Source organism: Mytilus trossulus, chromosome 14, assembly GCF_036588685.1.
Source record: "Mytilus trossulus isolate FHL-02 chromosome 14, PNRI_Mtr1.1.1.hap1, whole genome shotgun sequence".
NCBI lineage: Eukaryota > Metazoa > Mollusca > Bivalvia > Mytilida > Mytilidae > Mytilus > Mytilus trossulus.
This window is the reverse complement of record NC_086386.1, coordinates 19,908,267-19,930,618: the sequence shown is the minus strand read 5'-3', so window position 1 is coordinate 19,930,618 and position 22,352 is coordinate 19,908,267. Positions and strand designations below refer to the sequence as shown.

The 22,352-nt window shown below is 31.2% G+C and overlaps 1 protein-coding gene across 1 annotated transcript in view; it reads left to right on the top strand.

Moving 5' to 3' along the window:
• Positions 1-22,352, top strand: part of LOC134697554 (protein mono-ADP-ribosyltransferase PARP14-like) — a 46,913-nt gene that overhangs the window by 15,568 nt on the left and 8,993 nt on the right. Inside the window, exons 7-13 of the mRNA XM_063559835.1 lie at positions 709-821; positions 1,230-1,457; positions 4,143-4,364; positions 6,544-6,595; positions 17,033-17,209; positions 17,771-17,968; positions 20,048-20,247. Coding sequence (XP_063415905.1) covers positions 709-821; positions 1,230-1,457; positions 4,143-4,364; positions 6,544-6,595; positions 17,033-17,209; positions 17,771-17,968; positions 20,048-20,247 — 1,190 coding nt within the window. The remainder of the gene's footprint in view (positions 1-708; positions 822-1,229; positions 1,458-4,142; positions 4,365-6,543; positions 6,596-17,032; positions 17,210-17,770; positions 17,969-20,047; positions 20,248-22,352) is intronic.

Below are 22,352 nucleotides of genomic sequence, written 5' to 3'. Positions count from 1 at the left end.
CTCGTAGCGAGTCAAGCGCCCATTAGGAGGTGGACTTAAAAAAAAACTTGTAATGTGAAAGGCTGGGTATTTTTATTTTTATTTCTATATGCTAAGCATCGAAATACTAGAATGATACATTATCCTTAATGATAATTATAAAGAATTTCCCTTATATCATTTGTTATATTTTAATGTGATTAAATTAAAGAGTATTCTGGTCACATACAATTTGTCAGTAATTTGAATTTTACTCAACTACAATTTAATCCATAGTTTGTTCCTCAAAAAGATCCAAATTTAGGTATTGATGAGTTTAACGAGTAAGCAAATCATAACATCCAAACTATCTAAATTTAGATACGAAAATTCGAAGATCTTTCAATCCTTCATTACCTATTTCTTGTCATCTAATTATTTAAATTAGAGCTCCACTGAGACTTAAGAAAATCAAATGAATAAAATATTATAAGCCGGGTATTTTGAGTAGATTTGGCATTATACAATTTTAATAGGAAATAATTTTGGTGATACAGAAATAGTCAACAAGGTATACAAATGTCACAGTAATATATAAAATGAAACATCATTGTTAGAAAGAAAGTTTTATATCATATTTTCAAAACATCTAAATAAATATTTCAGTTTTTTTTTAAATTTATTTGCATTTGTCGGATATATGGTAATTAATCTTTTTCATATATAACTTATATCGTTTATTGTTTAAAGTGGCACTGTCTGATGATGATTTTGATGATGATAGTGATGACGACGATATGAGCCAGCCTTCGTCAGGGCCAATATCAATTACTGTTCTTCGGGGTCAAGTAGCGTTACAGGAGGTAATATAAACTAATCTTTATCATTTCAGGCTAAACAACGAAATTATTTATTGATTGTTTCGGTTGAAGTTTTCTTTTCTCAATCGGTACTGATTAAATTAAGAAAAAACACCGAACAATATCAATGGTACCGACGCTACTGTACTAGTTACGCATTTCAAAATTAAATAATTACCAAATTTTTGGTAAAGCGTATATAATAAAAATTGATTTTTGCACTCATAAGGACATCAAACATTTAATAAAGTTACGAAAGTTAAATTTTACGCCGTTATAAGTCCATTCTAAAACAATGTATTAGTTACTATTAGATTTACAAATGTACTAGAACGAGCACTTCAATCAAAGCTAGTTAGACATTGTCTAACTGTACAATACACATTTTGACGTTTACATTTTTTTTGGCAGGTCGATGTTATAATTAATTCAACATCCAGTAATCTTCAGCTAACACACGGTGCAGTATCACAGTCCCTTCTAAATGCTGGCGGGAATTCATTACAGTCAGAGTGCACAAAACATTATCCTAATGGAGTAGCTCCTGGAGAAATAGCTGTGACCGGCGGAGGGAAGTTAGAATGCAGAAAAGTCTACCACGGAGCCCTAAATGGATGGACTACGCCGACGGCTGCAAAGGTTTAATCTTGATCTTGATACAATTTACTATAGCACTGACATGAAAACTAAACTTGTCTTTCGCTTAAAAGGATTAATGTTGTGATATTATTTCTTATGGTAATCTTCATATATAACAGATGAATGTCAAACAAGGCGATCTAATTGCTCCAATTCTTGGTTATCCTTTAATTATTGAAAGCATTCATTTTCTCTTTCTTACGAAAGCTAAGTTTTAAACAAAATTCTAGCTCAAAATATCATGTACTTTAATGTAAAATTCTAAGAGTCACTTTGTATTATTTTAACCAAAAAAGCTCTATTTGTATTATATATATAGAATATGAAACGCATTATTGTGTATCGTTGTCCGATCTTCCATTCATTGTCTTTTCGTGGAAAGACCTTTTGTTTTTCTTCTGATTATTTTTTTTTCTTCTGTCGTCTGAGATGCTTTTTTGTTTTACAACATATCGAATATATGTTTGGCCAATGATGTTGTACAGTAATGAGGGTTTCAAAACTCACCCTGTGTGACCGAACACTTATTCTTATAGGAGTTATCTCCCCATGTCCCCTTTTTCTTGTTATCGCTATATCTCTAAAACCATTAAAGATTTGTACAAACTGTTTTCACCAAATTGTTCGTCTACTCTAAAGAATGATTTGTTTTATTTAGACTGGAGTGATCGGGAGACATCTTATGGGAGTTGTTTCCCTTTAAAAATTTAAGATAGACGATATGTTGGATAAAGTCATACGGTATAAGTTGTAGAGGCCTATAGTCTTTTGATATGAAGTCCTTGGTCCATTTGAAGGAAATTGAGGTCAAGGTCATGTTATAAATTTCAAATTTTGCTTGTTATCGTTATTCAAAAGAAACTGTTACAGTTAATGAGATGATATGTTTGCCAAATTATTTTTGTTTACAATAAGGCGCAACTTCAACCTATTTCAGTCGAAGTGTTTTGGTTAACCCTTATAGAAGTTTTCTCCCCTCATGTATTTGAAATCATTATTACTCCAAAACCATACAAGTGATTGACCTCGGACCTTCCTATTTGAGTTTACTGACCTATGACCTTGTAATGGAAGTCAAATTTGAAGGTCAAGGTCATATTCTAAATTTTGGATTTTGCTTGTTTTGCTTCTATATTCAAAAGAAACTGTAACAGTTCATGATATGATGCGTTTGACAAATTACTGTTTACAATATGGGATAACACCATACAAGTGATTGACCTTGGGTTTTTTTTTTGAGATCACTGACCTATGACTTAAAACTATTATAACCATACAAGTGATTGACCTGGGTTTTTTTTTTTTAGATCACTGACCTATGACTTAAAACTATTATTTACAATATGGGGTTACTTCAACCCATTTAAGTCGAAGTGTTTTGGTCAACCCTTATAGGAGTTTTCTCCCCTCATGTATTTGAAATCATTATTTCTCCAAAACCATACAAGTGATTGACCTCGGACCTTCCTATTTGAGTTCACTGACCTATGACCTTGTAATTGAAGTCAAATTTGAAGGTCAAGGTCATATTCTAAATTTTGGATTTTGCTTGTTTTGCTTCTATATTCAAAAGAAACTGTAACAGTTCATGATATGATGCGTTTGACAAATTACTGTTTACAATATGGCATAACTTCAACCCATTTAAGTCGAAGTGTTCTGGTCAACCCTTATAGGAGTTTTCTCCCCTTTTGTATTTGAAATCGGTATTTTTCCACAACCATACAAGTGATTGACCTGTTTTTTTTTTTGAGATCACTGACCTATGACTTAAAACTATTATTTACAATATGGGGTTACTTCAACCCATTTAAGTCGAAGTGTTTTGGTCAACCCTTATAGGAGTTTTCTCCCATTTTGTATTTGAAAAAAATCGGTATTTCTCCACAACCATACAAGTGATTGACCTGTTTTTTTTTTATTTGAGATCACTGACCTATGACTTAAAACTATTGTTTACAATATGGGGTAACTTCAATCCATTTAAGTCGAAGTGTTTTGGTCAACCCTTATAGGAGTTTTCTCCCTTTTGTATTTGAAATCGGTCATTCTCCACAACCAAACAAGTGATTGACCTGGGGTCTTTTGATTTGAGATCAATGACCTATGACTTGAAATTACTGTTTACAATATGGGGTAACTTCAATCCATTTAAGTCGAAGTGTTTTGGTCAACCCTTATAGGAGTTTTCTCCCTTTTGTATTTGAAATCGGTATTTCTCCACAACCAAACAAGTTATTGACCTGGGGTCTTTTGATTTGAGATTACTGACATATGACTTGAAATTAAGATCAAGGTCAAAGGTCAATTTGACGTTCTAGATTTGTTGACCTTTGCTTTAAATTGTTTCTTTTTCATTATAAAACAATTAAGTCTTCTGCATTTACCTATTAATGTTATTTTTATATCAGTTTGAGGTACTAAATCACATCAACAAGGAGTTCCCTTTTTAACATGTTTTTTTTTTAAATTTCATTCTTATTATCGAGGTCCAAAGACCTTCAATTGTTCTATAAAGAATTGGTTTTTGATATTATTTAGATTTTCTTTATATAATCAAGGGGTAAACTTATATATTATTCACATTGGTATTTGTGTTCTTAAATGTTTAATTCTTTGCCACAAGAAGAGATTTAAAAAAATGTTTCACGTTTTTTGCATTAAAATCCATTTGTTGATTCATAGGAATTAGCGATGTTTATGACAAACTGTTTGGAAGCAGCTAATAAAGCTGGTTTTACGTCTATTTCTTTTCCTGCCTTGGGAACTGGAAATCTTGGGTATCCAAAGACCGAAGTTGCACGAATGATGTTTTCTAACGTGGAAATGTTTGGACGCAATAATCCAACTACTTCAATTAAAGACGTGAGATTTGTCATTTACGAAAAGGACATTGAAGTGCTGAAGGTAATCATAAAAAATTATTTAAAAGCTAGATATCCATTCAGAAACATAAAAGAACGTATTTGATAGTGCTGGAAATCGGAAATTCTGATCTACTTTAGCAAATATATTGTTGAACCAAAAAATAGATAATTTAAAACTATTTATTCTAATTTTTAATGATGTTTACTTGTACTTCAAATTGTGATACTATTTATAAAGTTTCAAATGTTGTAGTTATAAAAAAAAGATGTATTATATCTATTGTACATGTCATTGGTTAATAACATCCTTGTGTGTCCCGATTATCAATTACATTGTAAATTACTTGATTCTAAAGATCCTTATATTTATCAAAGATCTAGAAGTTAATATTTATTAGAACGCTAAAGACTAAGCAACACGAACCTCACGGAAAACTTGGGTTGATCTCAGTTGCTTCGGAAGGGAAGGTGATCATGTTCCACATGTGGCACCCGTAGTATTGTTTATGCTATTACAAATCTGTTAAATAGTCTAAGTGTGTAGGTCACATTCGTGAAAGTGGAAGGGGATTGCAGTAACGATGTAAGAAACATACCCGATATCATCTGTAAAATGCTTATTCCATATCGGTCAACCAATTCTTGAATAATCGATTCTTCTATCCATCAAAATATAAAGATATGAAAACAGTATCTACTTTTTAAAAAAATCATCTTTAACTTAATGTCAATTGTAGGCTAATTTACGCTAACAAGGCATATAAGAGTGCAAGATAGATTGGTGATTCTGTTTTTCATTGTAATTTTGTTTCATATCTACATTGACAGAAACCCTCTTCCCTTTTCACCGTTTGCAGTCTTTTTTTCATTTTTATCAAGCAAAAACATACACACCATGATAAATCAATCCATTCTCGGTCAATTATAGTCCAGCTTTAGAACTTAGTTCAATGTTTTCTACATGCAAAGCTCATAAAAAAAAGATTAATCAATAGCATGAAAATCTGTACGAACATCTCCTATCAAAAGACAGAAAAACAATATTTTTAGAGGGCATTTTACGAAAGTTAAAATAATAAAAAAAATTTTTTTTAGAGATCACTTGTATCAAATCTTATGTTAACATTCCGAATTGGGAAATTTTAATAGGTCAAAGTCCCTGTTTTTAAACAGTTTAATGAAAATTTTAAATGTGCACCCTATAAGAACAAATATCAATACTGCACCGTATTTGGCAACATATATATCAAATTAGTCGTTAATATAGGGACTATAGTTATAATCCTTTAAATTATTATATTTATTATAGTTTTATTTGTAATTAACGCTTACATATAGGGGTAGTTAGGTGTCTTAATGTAACTGCGTTTTCATTAATATTTTAGCTTTGACCATTGACCCAAATTTGAAAAAAAAATGTGAATACTGTAGACAACGACGATCTCATTATTTCAATAAGGCGTATTCTCTTTCCAATTATATCAAATGCAGCAGTGTTATTCCGTTAACTCAAATCGATTAAAAGCGTTGACTGGTCACCCAACTATATCACAATATAGCCAAAAACAAATTATATCACAGTGCATTAATCCAAATTCAATTACATTTTGATGTCAATGCAAGAGATTCCCGCGCAAATGGCATATGCTAAATGGGATAGACCAAAAACAATTGTAGCTCTATTTTCTCTTCACATTCCGATCAATTTAGACAGTCAAATAAGATATACATGTTAATTATATTTATATTGATTTTGAATTTAGTTACTTTAGCAGAAAATTAATATGGTCATTTCTCGCAGACAACGCTAAATGATATATACCAACTTGACACCGAATCTAAAAAAAACTAAAAGATATTGGTATATGGAATCGTTGATAAAGGTCCAAACTGATTTCCTCATAATGATAAAGGTGAAATACGTAAAATCAGAATTGTGAACACAGAAATCAGATAAAGAGATGAGGCCCTGTAATAAGTGACCCCCTTCACAAAATGAAATGTTTAAAATTATTGCGTCTTAAAACTGATTGCATATGATTTAAGTTAAAACTGAAAACGACTAGGCATATCCTGTCAACCTCTGAAAAGTCTTCTTGACTAATTTCGCTCGCCACAGACTGGTTTTTTTAAAATAATATTGTAATTAAAGTAAGTTAACTGAGATTTTGCATAATTTGTTTTCAATAGCTTCAATTTTTTTAACTTATTCTTTCCAGGCATTTGAGAATGAGAAACAGAATGGGAATCGCAGAAAGGACAAAAAAAAGAGTATGAGTTTTTTTAATTTTTAGTTCATCTGGCCTTATGAACAAATGAGTTCTTTCTATGTGTCATTTGTTCATTTTTCTTTACATTTTACAACAATCTTCTCCTTTTAAACTACTGGTCCACATTCAAACAAACTTCGCAACAGTTATGATTGTGGTATCAATTTTAACAAAAGTGTCCAACGACCCCTCCTGCCAAACAACAAAGCCACCATGGCTGAAAAAAGATCATAGGGATCAAATGACGTTTTTATCTTCTATTTCCGACAAAGTCAAAATGTTCATCACGTTAATATCTAACTGTCCTGATTTCTTTTTTAGTTTTTGGGTAGCTGCCCCTGAATGAGTAGTTTATAGGAAATTTTGTTGTTTGTCTTGAATATTATCATAGATAGAACTTTAAACTTTAATCAGCTTACAAATTCTTCTCCGCTGAACTACTTTGCCTTTATTTATGGTATCTACTAATTAAAACAATGCGTCTTGTGAACTTTCCTTCCAACCAAGATGTCAAGCATGGCTACAAAAGAATCCAGGGGATAGAATACAAAGTTTGTCTAATACTTTGTAAACCATCTAAAAGAGATAAAATTTGACAAGGGAGGGGGTAGTTTATCATAAGCCTGGAATTAGTGAAGAGTTTTTATAGTATTTAATATCTTGTAGTGCAATCTACCCTTTTCAACTTAATAACAGTTTTAATGTTTATTCATCGCTCGCAACAATTAATACCTCCTCGGTCTGATATTTTAATATTTTTTTAAAGCACCAAAAAAGGATCGAAGATCAAAAGATAAAATGGTCTCTATGGATTTTGACCATGCAACCTTAAAAGTATACCAAGGAGATATATGTGCACTTGATGTCAGCGCCATAGTTAATTGTACAAATGGAAAGTTTGTCTCAAAACCAGGTACCAGTACACTAAATATGAATGATTTAATGCGCGTTGGAATAACTACATATATTGTGTATGTCATGTGAGAAACCAATCATTTATTGTGTATAATTTGTTTGCGTATTTCCTACGAACGATAATATAAGTTATTATATGCTATTAACAATTGCAATCGTTTGAAAAAAGAGCTTCAATACATATTGAAAGATGAATAATTACTACTGAGGTTTTTATAACAAACTTTATCTTATAATGTACAATTATGGTTAAGCAACCAAAAATCAATCAACTCGCTATTATATATATATTCTTTTAAATTGCGTCTTTGCGATTGTGTGTGTTTATATGCGAAATTTGTCCCGTCTTCTTGTGTAAAACCGTAGATTCGTTTAAAATCTGTAATATTTTCTTAGACCTAAAGGTATTCCTTACAATTCGGCATTGCATGATCAGTAAAAATTCTACGCCAAATATTTTATGAGCTGTCTGCTTTTATAAGTATAGTTTGATATGAACTTTTTTCTAACCAAAATTGTCTTTTTTCATATATATGAAGCATATTATTTGTCTAATAAGAGAGAAAAGGTCACTAGCTCCTTTAAAATCTTTAAAAGAAAAATTCTCAGACATAATTCACGTTATTGAAATCAAAAACTAACCAATCTAGAGGATACTACTTTCGTCATAGGAATAATTCAAAATTCACAACATTGACGTAACATAATGGCATACATGTATAGAAAATCACGTGTTTTTTTTTTATACTAGAATAAAACAGTATTAATTCAGAACCAAATTCTAATATGACATTCTTCTTTGCCTTTGAATACATAGGCATGTTCTAATTCTTTTTTTCAACAAATCAAAATGGCTCCGTTTCGAATGTGTATTATAGGGCCGCTCCGGAGTACAAAAGTTCAAAATTTTCATACTGGAATCGAAATAATTATATCATGCCATGATCTATGCTCATACTTACAGGGTTAGGCATTATATTTGTCAACGTTTACTATCTCGAAAACGCTCGGTTTAAAGATATTGACAAATTTTATGCATACCCACATTAACATGTGCATAGATCAAGGCATGCAAGAATAACTTTTGTATATGATACATAAGGCGGGAAAACAGAACCAATCTAGCTTACTTCATTTAAAAGTAAAATAACAGAAATACAAAACTCCGAGGAAAATTCAAAACGAATAGCCCCTATTCAACTGGCAGAATCAGAATCTAAAACACATTAAAAAATGAAAAAAACAACGGCCATATTCCTGACTTGGTACGGACATTTTCATAGTGGTTTGAACCTGGTTTTTATAACTAGCTTATAAAATCTTTCACTTGTATGACTGTCGCATAAAATATCATCATATTGGCAGCATGTGGGAACAAAACAAACAGACATAAAATTAAAAATACAAAAAAGTTTACAGAAGTCAACACTAAATGTTATAATCTTAATCATTATCAAGTACTAGTACACTGTGTTTAAACCACACCGGCACAATTTGCTCGGACTCGATGGTATCTAACATCCAGCACAATGACGGAACACCAATAGACAAAAGAAAGGTAGGTTTCTCCTTATTTTTTTTATTTTTTGGATGATATCGAAGAATATATATACATATACAACTATTTTCTATTGTGAGATGCAATATTTTCTAAAACCGTTCTGTATTAACGGAGAAATAAGTCAAAATGCTTGTCAAAATGACGAATTGAGTGAACCTTGCCTCGAAATTGTTTAATTTCTCGTCAAATTGTTCACAATGTACGAAAAGAAAGGTACGGGAAGAAAGATATTGACACGGAGATTTCAAATTTAGTTATTATGAGCATCTCAATAATTGTAACTCTGTGTATGGAACGAAAGAAATGGGTCATGTCAAAATGGAACTGGCCGAAAAACTAAGGATTTTCTTACCCCAGGAGTAGATTACCTTAGCCGTATTTGGCACAACTTTTTGGAATTTTTGGTCCTCAATGCTCTTCAACTTTGTATATGTTTTGCCTTTTTCACTATTTTGGCCTGAGCGTCACTGATGAGTCTTATGTAGACGAAACGCGCGTCTGGCGTATGAAATTATAATCCTGGTACTTTTGATAACTATCGTCAATGTATACAACCCGGTTTTGTCATAGATTTCAAAATGCATGACCCGGTTTGGTCAAATAAAAAAATCATAAACGCATTGCATTATAATTGATTATTTAACTTCAGCGTTCAAAAAGAGTTTTGTGGGTCGTTCGAAAACAAGTTCGTTCACCGGACAGCGGCTTATTATTTATATGAGTCTCAGATTCAAATGAATAATAAGCAAATTCCTACTCTTATAAAACACAAATATTTTAATTTTACTTTGCATTCCGAAATTTTTTAACAGCATATTGAGATTAAAGCTCTCTAAATATGCGTTTTCTATATGAGTTATGGGAAAATATATTGAACATGTTTAAACTTGAAATTAAAGTTTACTGTCTTAAAAATCGAAACACACAATTGATATGTGATTTTCTCGCACAAAAGAATGGACACCTTTATGAGGAATCTGATCATTCCATGTATGTCATCTTTTCTACCATCGTTAAAAATAAATCTTCTTAAGGATAAACGTTGATAGTAAGACAAATGTATATGCATTCATAATCGACATAGAAAATGAATGTAGGATTACAACTACCATGCATTAAAATAAACTTTATTTATCACTAATTGTAACTATACTGCTATGTACAAATTAGAATAATAGTTTCAGGTCATCGATAAAATTCAATAATAATTATTTTGTTAACATTATTAAAAAAAAACGAGTCTGTACTGTCGCCATTGTGTTATAATGATCGTTCACTGACGTAGGTCAATATATTTTGACAATATATACGGACAGACGGATTCAGTTTATTTCAAAGTGGGCGTATTTCGAACAACTTTTACATACCGCCGAGCGTAGCGAGTCGAACAATATTTTGATTATATTTTGCTTTACAAAATCGTTAAATACAGGAATCAATATAGTTTTGGCAACCAAAGGTGGGGTCGGGCCTTGTTATAGCTTGCTTTCATGCAGTTTGTGTGTTTTTCTCATTGTTTAAGGCATACGCTGACCTAAACTTGATTAATTCAACATCATTTTTGTGTTTAAAAGAAAGTTGTCTCATTGTCAATGTGTATGGGATAAGTGGTTACCGTCACTTCTTCTAAATAAGACCTAGATATAAATGACGGTCATGTTTTGCAAACCAACTTTTATTCACATTGAAAATACAAAACTGTCAGATATTGTTTTCGAAAGTTATCTTGAAGTTTCAATTGAATTCGAACTGTAAAAAAAATGAATTTGAACTGTAAAAATAATATGAAAAACATGCGTAGGAAAATAAATGTGCCTACCAGAAACGGGGAGAAAGTTACAAATCTCACTGCTATGTTATGGATGCTTAAGTGTGAAAACTCGCGTTTGTGCGCAAGTAACACAGTATATATAGACATAGTACCAGAAAATCTGGCAGGACTGCATGCATGATTGATTTGTGCAGAACAGTATAGACTATAGTCGGTTTGGGACTGTTCGTCAATGATTGAATGCATAGTGTATAAAATATAGACAGTAAATTAAAATTATGACACAATCAAAACACATACTTTTATTTTTCATCTTTACATTCTACTATTATAAACAAAGAACATATTATAATGTTACAAAATAATAAGATACCATTGTTTGCTATTGAGTATTTATATTTCATTTAAAATTAGTTTGAAGTTAAGTGAAATAAGGGATACGCCTTTCATTAGGAAAATGTGTATTATCATAATTAACTATGTCCAAAAGTGCCCGTTTAAAATAAATTTTAACACGCCAAATTTTTACAATAAATATATATTTAAATTCTCGAAAGACATGGTCAGATCCGTGCCAAAGTTGCTTTTCATAAATTGTTTGTTAAAAAAACCCAAAAAAACCGGGTGATATATATAGACGAAACCGGGTGATTGTGAAGTAACAACATTGACGAAACCGGTTTATTTTAATTTGACATGACCCTTTTCTTTCGTTCCATACACAGAGATAAAATTATTGAGATGCTCATAATAACTAAATTTGCAATCTCCGTGTCAATATCTATCTTCCCGTACCTTTCTTTCCGTACAATGTGAACAATTTAACGAGAAATTAAACAATTTCGAGGCAAGGTTCACTCAATTCGTCATTTTGACAAGCATTTTGACTTATTTCTCCGTTAATATAGAACGGTTGTAGAAAATATTGCATCTCACAATACAAAATAGTTGTATATGTATATTTATTCTTCGATATCATCCAAAAAATAAAAAAAAATAAGGAGAAACCTACCTTTCTTTTGTCTATTGGTGTTCCGTCATTGTGCCGGATGTTAGATACCATCGAGTCCGAGCAAATTGTGCCGGTGTGGTTTAGATACAGTGTAGTATCAAATCAAACAAATATGTCATCCGAGAATAACAAAAATGCATAGTGACTAACCACACTAGCTCAACCAAAAGACAAGAATACAACAATTACCATAGCACAATACCACAATGACTTGGTGTATACCAGTGGAGGATTTATAACATTTTATAACAGGGAGCCCACTGACTGACCTATGTATAATAAGTACCGAGCTCTGCCTTATGCTCTACATCCAATAACTTTTTAATGTAATGTTAACAAGCTGAGGTCCCGCCTATCTATCATTGTTTGCAGACGCAAATCTACAATTTCGTTCCTTTTTCACGAACATGACCCACCGAATTATACTTTTATCTGGGTCTGTACCAACACGAGTAAAACAACGGGTGCCACATGTGAAGCAGGATCTGCTTACCATACCGGATTGTTTTGTTAGTTTTTGTTTCTTTTTTAAGCCAAGGCACGTTGTTTATTTTCGATTTATGAGTTTGAATGTCCTTCTGGTATCTTTCATTCCTCTTTAAAAACAATACAAAGATTTAAACAAATAAAACAAGCGAGCGAAACAAACATGTTAACAACAAGCACTAGAAAAATAGCGCTAATTATGTTCATATCAAAAAGTTGTTGTAAGTAATGATGAGATGGAAGTAAAGATTGATTATCCCTATTCTAAATTTTGTTATTCTAGAATAATTGTTCTTGAATGTTTGAAGTGGCATTTTATGTCGTTTCTATCCAAGAACATTAAATATAAAAAAGACTATATGTATGATTGCCAACGGAAAACTCTCCACAAGAGACCAAATGACACAGAAATTAACCAATATAGGTCACCGTACGGTCATCAACAATGAGCAAAGCCCTTACCACATTGTCAGTTATTAAAGGCCACGAAATGGCAGTTTTAAACACTTCAAACGAGAAAAACTAACGGTCTAATTTATGTCCAAAAAAAGTAAACGAAAAACAAATGTGTAACATATAAACAAACGACAACCACTGAATTACAGGTTCATGAATTGGGACAGGCACATAGATATATAATTTTACGGGGATAAACATGTAAGCGGGATTCCAACCCTCCTTCTAACCTGGGACAATGGTGTAACAGTTCAAAATAAGAACTAACTATACAAATCAGTGGAAAAAGGCTTAAGTCATCAGATGTATAAACATACAAATACTACATAGACTAGACATGGCCGGGTACATGTATATCCCAACAACAAAAAGACACTAAATACAGATCTGAGAGTACTCGCAGTTACTGATAGCTAGTTCAAAAGCACTTACAACTAATGGAAAAAAAATGCATCTAAGACTAAATTTTCAGTCAGTTCACATCCAACATCCAATTGATTTAGTCATTGTTAGTATAAGAATGCCATAAACAGTCTGAGAAAAACACGACCTTGTGCAATGCCAAGATCAAACACACTGATAACACAAACAATGGTCGATATTTACGATTTTCCCCCTTTTCTATTGAATAAGTAAAATTTTTGATTAAATAGCATTTCAACATAGTGGCATTTTATTTGCAATAAGTTGAACAATCTTAAATGTTGTAATTATTTACACAATGGGGGTTAATTTTCTGTGATAAGTTTTATTAAAAACATATTAACAGATTTCATGTATGTCAGTTATTTAGGATATTTTATTGATTGAAATTTTGTTGTTTCTGTGCACTGCTTTGGAAATCGATAGACAAAAAAGTTTCGAATTTTGATACGACTGTTAACAAAATGGATGTCAAGTAAGAAATTGCCAAATATCTCTTTTGCCGTTCAGTTGTCTTTTAGTATTATTAGTATTGTCAGTACAGAACATACAAATCCAGTCCAAATTGTTAAACTATTATTCGTTATTCAGTACATTTTGTAAATCGTAATGCATCTATAATTTATACTCAGTTTGAAAGAAAGAAACTCATTTTTACTCCATGTTTTTACACAGGTAGCGTTAGCAGTGTAATTATCCGTAACGGTGGAGATTCGTTGTCACGGGAACTAAAAACGCAAGGTACATAAACTGTATAAAATATAAATATAAAAAAGAAGATGTGGTATGATTGCCAATGAGACAACACTCCACAAGAGACCAAATGACAATGAAATTAACAACTATAGGTCACCGTACGGCCAGCACCAAAGAGTAAAGCCCATACTGAACATGATGAATAGTATATAGATTACAGCTCTTATGTACCGTTGAGTTATGGACATTATTTCCCCCTGCGCTCTGAAATCAAATAATGTTTATAACCATGAGATGTCTTCACTGCGCTTAGCTGCGGAAACGTAGCTCTTAGGTCCTTGTGTATTTTTTTTTATTTCCGCAAATACATGTAGTAAAGAAATATCATAAAGACCTAAGAGCTACGGTTCCGCAGCTACACTGCGCTATGAAAATTATACAAATTCTGCAAACTTTTATATTGTCAATGAAATATCAAAATGTTCTATCAAAATGAACACTTTTAAGGAAAGTAATCAGTGAAAGAAATCGATTTACTTGAGTGAAAATCCCGTTTACAGCCAATTAGATTTAAATAAGATATTATAGGTCTAGTGTTACAAATACAGAGTTTTAAAACCTATATGCCTTGTTTGTTAACACGTACATTTAATTCTAATCGAATTAGGTAGTTACGATCTCTCATTATACTTTTTTTCTAATTCACATTAGAAACGCCGTTTTGTTAATGTTCGAATTAATCTGTGGTGGACACTTTCTAAATTGTAATTCGAATTACGGAAGATCGTCGGTATATATTTCCTTATATAGAATGCTCTTATACTTTTCTACAATGAAGATTATACTATGGATTGTTTTTTTTTTCTTAAATATGATAAAAGTATGGTAAATTGTGTTTTTTTCTTCTCCAAAATTGCCACAACTTCCACAGATTGTTCATGAAATAGCACATTTAGTGCATAAAAGAAAAACAAATCTATGAATTAGAGTTTTTGAAAACACTGATACCAAATACCGAACTGAAAAATTTAAAGAAAGTCCCTAATCAAATAGCAAAATCAAAAGAGCTCAAACACATCAAACAAATTGATATCAACTGTCATATTCCTAACTTGATTCAGGCGTTTTCTAATGTAGAAAATGGTGGATTGAACTTGGTTTTATAGCTAGCTAAACCCCTCACCTGTATGACAGTCGCATCAAATTCCATTATATAGACAACGATGCGTGAACAAAACAAAAAGACATGTAACAAGGAAGCACAAAAAGACATACATCAAATTTAACATCCTCATTTTGCTTTTTTTATTATACGATTAAATTAATTTATGAAAAATGCACCCATTAAAGATCGATTTTTTATTACTGGCATAGAATCGGGCGTTTAACATCACACTGGTTGATATAAATCAATTAAGTCGTTCAGAGTATGATGGGATACATAATTGCCGAGTTACTTCAAATGAATATCATAAATAGATATCACAGTTATGTCCATTCGTTTTTGATGTGTTTTGTTATTTGATTTTGCCATCTGATTATGGACTTTCCGATTTGATTTCCTCTCAGTTCAGTATTTTTGTGATTTTACTTTTTATAAAAACAGACTTTACAGTAAAAGTAATTTTAATACAACAAAATAATTTGTCGTTAACAGTATGACGGGATACAAACGTACATAGCCACGTCAAATGTATATCGTTTAAACAGACTTAATAGTAAAAGTAATAAAGACAAATAAAATAATACTTTAATACGTTATTAAGATGACATTTAACATCAGTACGTAGAATCTATACTTCAAGATCTTCGTGTAGTGTTTGTAAAATTGATGCGGAATTTTTATCAACAAAGTCCTGGTACCTTCCGATAAACGTTTTTAGAAAACGGACGAGACGTTTTTTGACATACCTCATGTGTATAAAAAAAATCTCTGCTAAGACACTGGTGACGTTTACAAAGTCTGAATCGGAGCTGCAAGCTCTTAATTACCGAAAAAGTGTATCCCATATGTAGGTGACGTTGGTCTTCTGCTTCTTAATATAAGGTAGTGGAAATTAATAATTTCAAAATTAAAATCGTCTCGTTTGTCCTAGATTCTGGTACTGAGATGACTGTGTATTTCAAATTCAAGGTATAAGTCTAAAAATTAAGATAGGTTTCTTCATTTGAAAATGCCTGTACCAAGTCAGGAATATGACAGTTATTGATCATTCGTTTTTGATGCGTTTTGTTATTTGATTTGCCATATACTTTCCGAATTGATTTTCCTGAAAGTTCAGTATGTTTGTGATTTTACTTTTTATAAAATGCAACACGACGGGTGCCACATGTGGAGCAGGATATGCTTACCCTTCCGGAGCACCTGAGATCACCCCTAGTTTTTGGTGGAGTTCGTGTCTTTTTCATTTTTAGCCATGGCGTTGTCAGTTTGTTTTAAATTTTTGAGTTTGACTGTCCCTTTGGTATCTTTCGATCCTCTTTTAAGAAAATGAAAATGAAAGTGGCGTTACCGAACTTGTTTTCTTGCAAAAAGTTTAAAAAAAAACCCCTATCTGTCCAGTACATTTTTTTTACCTGCTACAATGTATTAAATGGCCAAATTGAATAACTAGATTAAAAAAAAAATATTCGATAAATTTGTCTTTTTATAAATGAACAGCATAATTGATCAATTGTAAATCCGTCTCCACATTTGCAAATTTAGGCAAAGAATTGTGTACTGCGATTGTACAACCCAAGATGGCGGTATGCCATGCATTTATCTTAAATTATAATCAATTGATTGATATAAATGATAATAAAAAGTTCGGATGAAGTAAAGCGAATTTGACATGCATTGCAATTTTATATTAGAATTTACATCCGGACGTGAAACGTTTCGAATGAGTTTTAAACTAATTCGAATTATTTAATGTGAACGCAGCGTTAGTCACGTTATGAAGTCATTGATTTTCGCGGATGTTCCCTTAAGATTTATGTAAATAGTTAAAAAAAAAATAGTTATTGAGATTTCAAAAACGACAGGGACATGATGCAATAGTAGTATGTAGCATGTTGATTCATTTGTAATGTTATGTTAACAGCATGATAAGTGTTGATATCTTATGCATTTAAGCTAAAAATATGAAGAAGGAGAAAATTGCAATTACAACAGCAGGGCGTAATTTAGCTAGTGAGCTTATAATTCATTTGGACGTAGAGGACTCGTCATCAGATTTGAAATCAAAAATAAAATTGGTAATTGAAAAGCTTGAGGAGTTTGATCAACACAGCGTTGCATTTCCAGCAAATGGTGGGTTTATTGATAATATAGCATTATCATATTTGTACAACTGTACAATAATTGATCTCTAGAACTCATACTAGTATACTAAAAGGACTTGATACTTCTAATAGTATTCAACAATAACTAATTTTGTAGTGTCTTATGATTTTCTTGTAACTTTTGACCTAATGTGCAGAACTGTATTCTGTAGATTATGTCTGAAAGAAAAATCATTATGGAATAATATTATATAATCTAAAACAAAAATTTTAAAAAATTAATCTGTATAAAAAAATCATTTTCTAGCTATAATCGCAAAACGTTAATAATCGAATATTGATATAGGGAAAATGTTCCTTAAGCCCACTGCTTATTGAAAAAATAAGTCTATCAAGTATCTGATATGACAACATGAACAAGATCATAAGACTTAATATGTCTAGTAAATTAACTCGGTAAAACACTGTTGTATGAAAATAGAATGGGTTACTAATTCTAATAAGATAACTCTCTACCAAGGACCAAATGATGTAAACGTTAGTTGTGATTTTCCCCCCATGAATTATAGAAACATTTTATTGAATTCAGAACTTGGAGAGATACAGAAGGTCTCAGCAGTATTTGTTGACGTTCTTCAAGACTTCAGCGGCAAAACTGATATTGAAGTTCACATTGTTTTAAACGATGAAAATATGGTACAAACATTTGTGACTTGCCTGGAGAGCACCATGGCGGGTGATCAAAATCCATCCATGTTATCAAAATTTGCAGGATATTTTGGATTAGGTATGTCTAAATGTATACTTTGGCAATTGTTTATATCAAAGGTTAGTATAAAAGTATTAAATATTTTTGAACGAATAACTATTTTGAGGTGTTCAAAATGCAAGGTTTACGATTTTGGACGCCAGACGCGCGTTTTGTCAACAATGAGTAATGTCGAGAAATTGTCGATGATATGCGTCAAAACGAATCGATTATTATAAAGCAAATGTCTTAGCTTTCAATTTGCAAAATTTATTTTCAATCCTTTTTTATTTTGAAACTCTCTGGTCAACTTCCTCGGGGGTGTTCGCGTAAAAAGAAACAAAATTTCGAACTTTTGTTATTTTGCCTTCGAAACTGATTAAGGTAGTTTTACATATAAATCTTGCTGTAGATTATAAGAAATCTAATAATATAGATAATTTTTTGAGGTAGCATTAATCACGATCAAATTAACACATGTATAGCAATAAAAAACAAGGATTGGGAAACAAATGACTAGTCACTTATACAACTTCCTCTCATATTGAATTGTAAAATAAATAACAATAAACAGAAAAATGCAAAAGTATATAATATGATATACATGTACGTTTCTATCAAATTTGTATACATATATTAACGTAAGAAAAAGAAAATTAAAAGTAATGAATCAAATATTTAATGGAGAGACTTGCTTTTAAGAGCAGGTGACATTTTGTTTAACCGTCAATGATTATTTTGTAGATCTCTTAATGTCTAATATATAGACTGGTACAGTAGGAAACATTTTTCTTATTGTCTTTATCTGTAATGTTCGGATCGCCATGGATTAATATATCTATGCTTCAAATTTAAATGTCAAAATGGCTTCATGACTTCGATGACACATTGAACAATTAGAGGTTGATATCTGGTTAAATCTCTCACATAGGCATGATTCTAAACCTTATGAAACCAGTAATCTTTCAGACAAAACTTTCTACGGAATCATTCGGGTATGATTTATGTGATCTATGTAACCAGCATTTATCATATCTTGGGAAGGACTATTCCGATGTCAAACTACTCGTGTAAAATTAGTTATCAAAGTTACCAGGATTATAATTTAGTACGCCAGACGCGCATGTCGTCTACATAAGACTCATCAGTGACGCTCATATCAAAATATTTATAAACTAGTACAAAGTTGAAGAGCATAATATCGTTTATGTTTTCAAAACAAGGAACAGCACGAGCCTAATAATCAAACTATGTTTCAAACCAGCACCTTCATCGGCCGATGAAGATTCTGATACACAATAAGTAATCCACAAGAGAAGGTCACTTACAATGGCATTTTTTTGCTGCAACTTATAGTGATATCTTTAATGTAAAAAAAAGTCGAACGCCTTACGCTCTTACAGAGTATGTGTTTCCAGAAAACTTGGTTTGTGACCTCGATTTTTTTTGTTGAATCGATCTATAACTATTGAACAACTGAATACTTCTATTGCCTTTATTTACCTGTATCGAAAAATATAAATCTCATATACTTGCCTTCGTATAGATTTTTGCATAGGACGTTAGAAATATATAAAAGATGATTTTTTGTGGAACGTTCGGCATGACCAAAGACTGATGTTCGGTGACGAAAGCATGCATCTAAATGATTATGTACAGATATAACGCTCGAAAAGTTTGCTAACGACTGAAAGAAGAGTGATTGAAAATACTCATGTTTTTCTCCCTTTTCTTATAATTCTTTGAAAATGTTTTGTTTTTTACCTTCAGCCTTGTCGACATTGAGACTTTAAATTGTCTTTCTAAAATAATATTTCTTACGCTTCTATCTGGAAGTATTTCCTCTTCTTGCAATGATTAATTGTTATCGTTGATATCAGATTATGACACAGAATATCAACTAAATATTTGTGTATCGTTATCGAATTAACAAGTGTTACGTTTAATTTGGTTTGTCTTTATCAGTTAACTAACTGTTTCCTTAATGTCAATTTCATTGTATACAAAAATTATAACATGACAGGATATCGCAAATATATCTGAATATAAAACTTGGAAAAATAAAAAGAAAAATATTCCCTTTTTTTAAATCATATTATACAAACTTTTTCATTTTAGGAGGAAAATCTCCCGTTAGGCCGAAACGACATATCCAGATAAGTAATGTAAGCTTGAAAGCTACAGTATACATCAAGGTGTTTGCACAATCCGAACAAAGTGCTAAAATCGCTATCAGAGCATTAGAAAATAGTTTAGAGAGTGCATACCAAGAAAAAACTGTCGATGATGACTTGATAAAAGATTTATCAAAACCACAGGTATGAGTTAAACTTTCAAAAAGGAGATTTTAAGTTATTTATTTTTATTTTTGATACGGTAAGGATTATAGATAAACTAGTTTTACGTCTACTTTGTAAGTGATCAGGCTACGTGTGATCAAACATAAGCCGCTGCTCTCAAACCTTTCAAAACCAATGCTATGTTTGACAGTTCAAAATTACAAAAATGAATTGAACAAAAAATAAATAAAAATCTAAAATAAAACTATTGAAGTTTTATTAAGACTAAAACGGTCGCTCCAATCGTCATTTTACTATTGAAAAGACTCTTTTATATTTTGACTTTACTAAACTCATCATTGAATACTCTTTTGTATGTTTGAATTTTATTCAATTCCTAAAAATAAAATTATAGTCCTTATTTATATAAGATTTGGATAAAATGTAGTGAAACCTTCGAAGTATGTTTGTTTAGATGTTTTTTTTTTAAATTTTAGTTCCAAACGACTTTTAAATTGAAAGAAATAAGACAAAGCTAACGGAATATTCATAACAAATAAGGAAAGGAAATCTATGTCCATAGCATTGCCTGGCTTTCAGTTTAAGAAAATATCACAAGTTACGATTTCCATAAATCAGTTATTACAAATAATTTCACACGTATACACCTGTTTTTGTTTAAGGAACACCGATTTGATTTAAACATATTTCGTCAATATGTTTAAATTCAATCGGTTTTCCTTTAAAAAAAAAAAAAGGGTTTATTTCGATAACCTTTGTGTATATGTTACAGTAAATAGGTGAAATTAGGAATTACATGTAATTACTAAACGTTTCAGTAAATACCTGTAATTACTAGCCAATTTAGTAATTACATGTATTTACTAGTTGTTTCAGTGATTACTGGTAATCACTGATTTTTTTTGTCATTTTTACAGCTATTTACTAACTTGATGTTTTTGTTTTAAAATTAAAAACATAATTCAAAATACCAAATAAGAAAGTAAAGAGATAGGGATTTTAAGGGAGGTTACTTAAGGATGTAGGAATATAAGGCACATCAAAAGTGCATACTCTTTAATGTTTGTGAATTGAAACTGGAAAATAGTTGTTTTATCGGATTTGAAACTCTGTAAATATATGCATGCAAGACAATGATATCTATCTAAAATTGATTTTAATAATTTGGTTAAACTAAAATCTCCATCATGCACTGTGATTTAAAACTTTAAAATAACTTTCTCCAAATATCCTGGTTTTATACCAAACATGGACAGAAGCAATTTTTTTATGATCATAAGTTAATATCCAAAAGTAAAGTTTGTAAAACGAATCCTTTTTTTCGTATATTACTTATAAATGGACTAGAGTTTTTTTCTCCAGTTAACATTTCATACACTATGCAGTTAAAGTTTTTAAAACATTAGGTTTTATAAACCATCCTGGATTTTTACCCAATTTTGACAGAAGCTTCTTACAGTACTAGTCAAAAGATAGTATCTAGATTAAAATTTTAATATTTTCCCCTCATTTTTGTTGAGCCTGCGATTAACAGCAAAAGTAGACTATCTGTTATGCAAAACCCTTACAACTTTAATAGCTTTTAAATACATCGATAACCCATCTCCAGCAAGAGGTTGAATTGGAGGTCACACGAATACGTATTCAATGAGGTCCATATATTCCCTCGCAAGTGCACAACTTATCAACCTTGTTTCTCAGCTATTTTAACAAAATATAACCAGATTGGCTGCTAACAGTGAATTATAATTTCACTATATCATTTTTATTAATGATTTAACAACAACAAAAATATAAAAAAAAATATATATATCTCGAAGCTAATGCACATAACAGTTCGTTCCAGTTTATAACCCGCTACATAACGTTATCTTATCTGTATAAGGTAGTAAGTCAAAATATTCTTAAAATTCAAAGTTTTCTTTAATAAATTAAAACATAATACTTTAGGAGAATTTTGAATTTCTGATTTCCATGTCTGCTGAAATTTGTCAAAAATTATCTGTTTAAAGCTCAACTTGAACCATTTTGTATTAAAACTAAAGTTACTCGGATTTAACCAAATATTTGAAAGTCCACATTTATTCAAGATATTTTTTTATAGAAATCAACCATTCAAAATT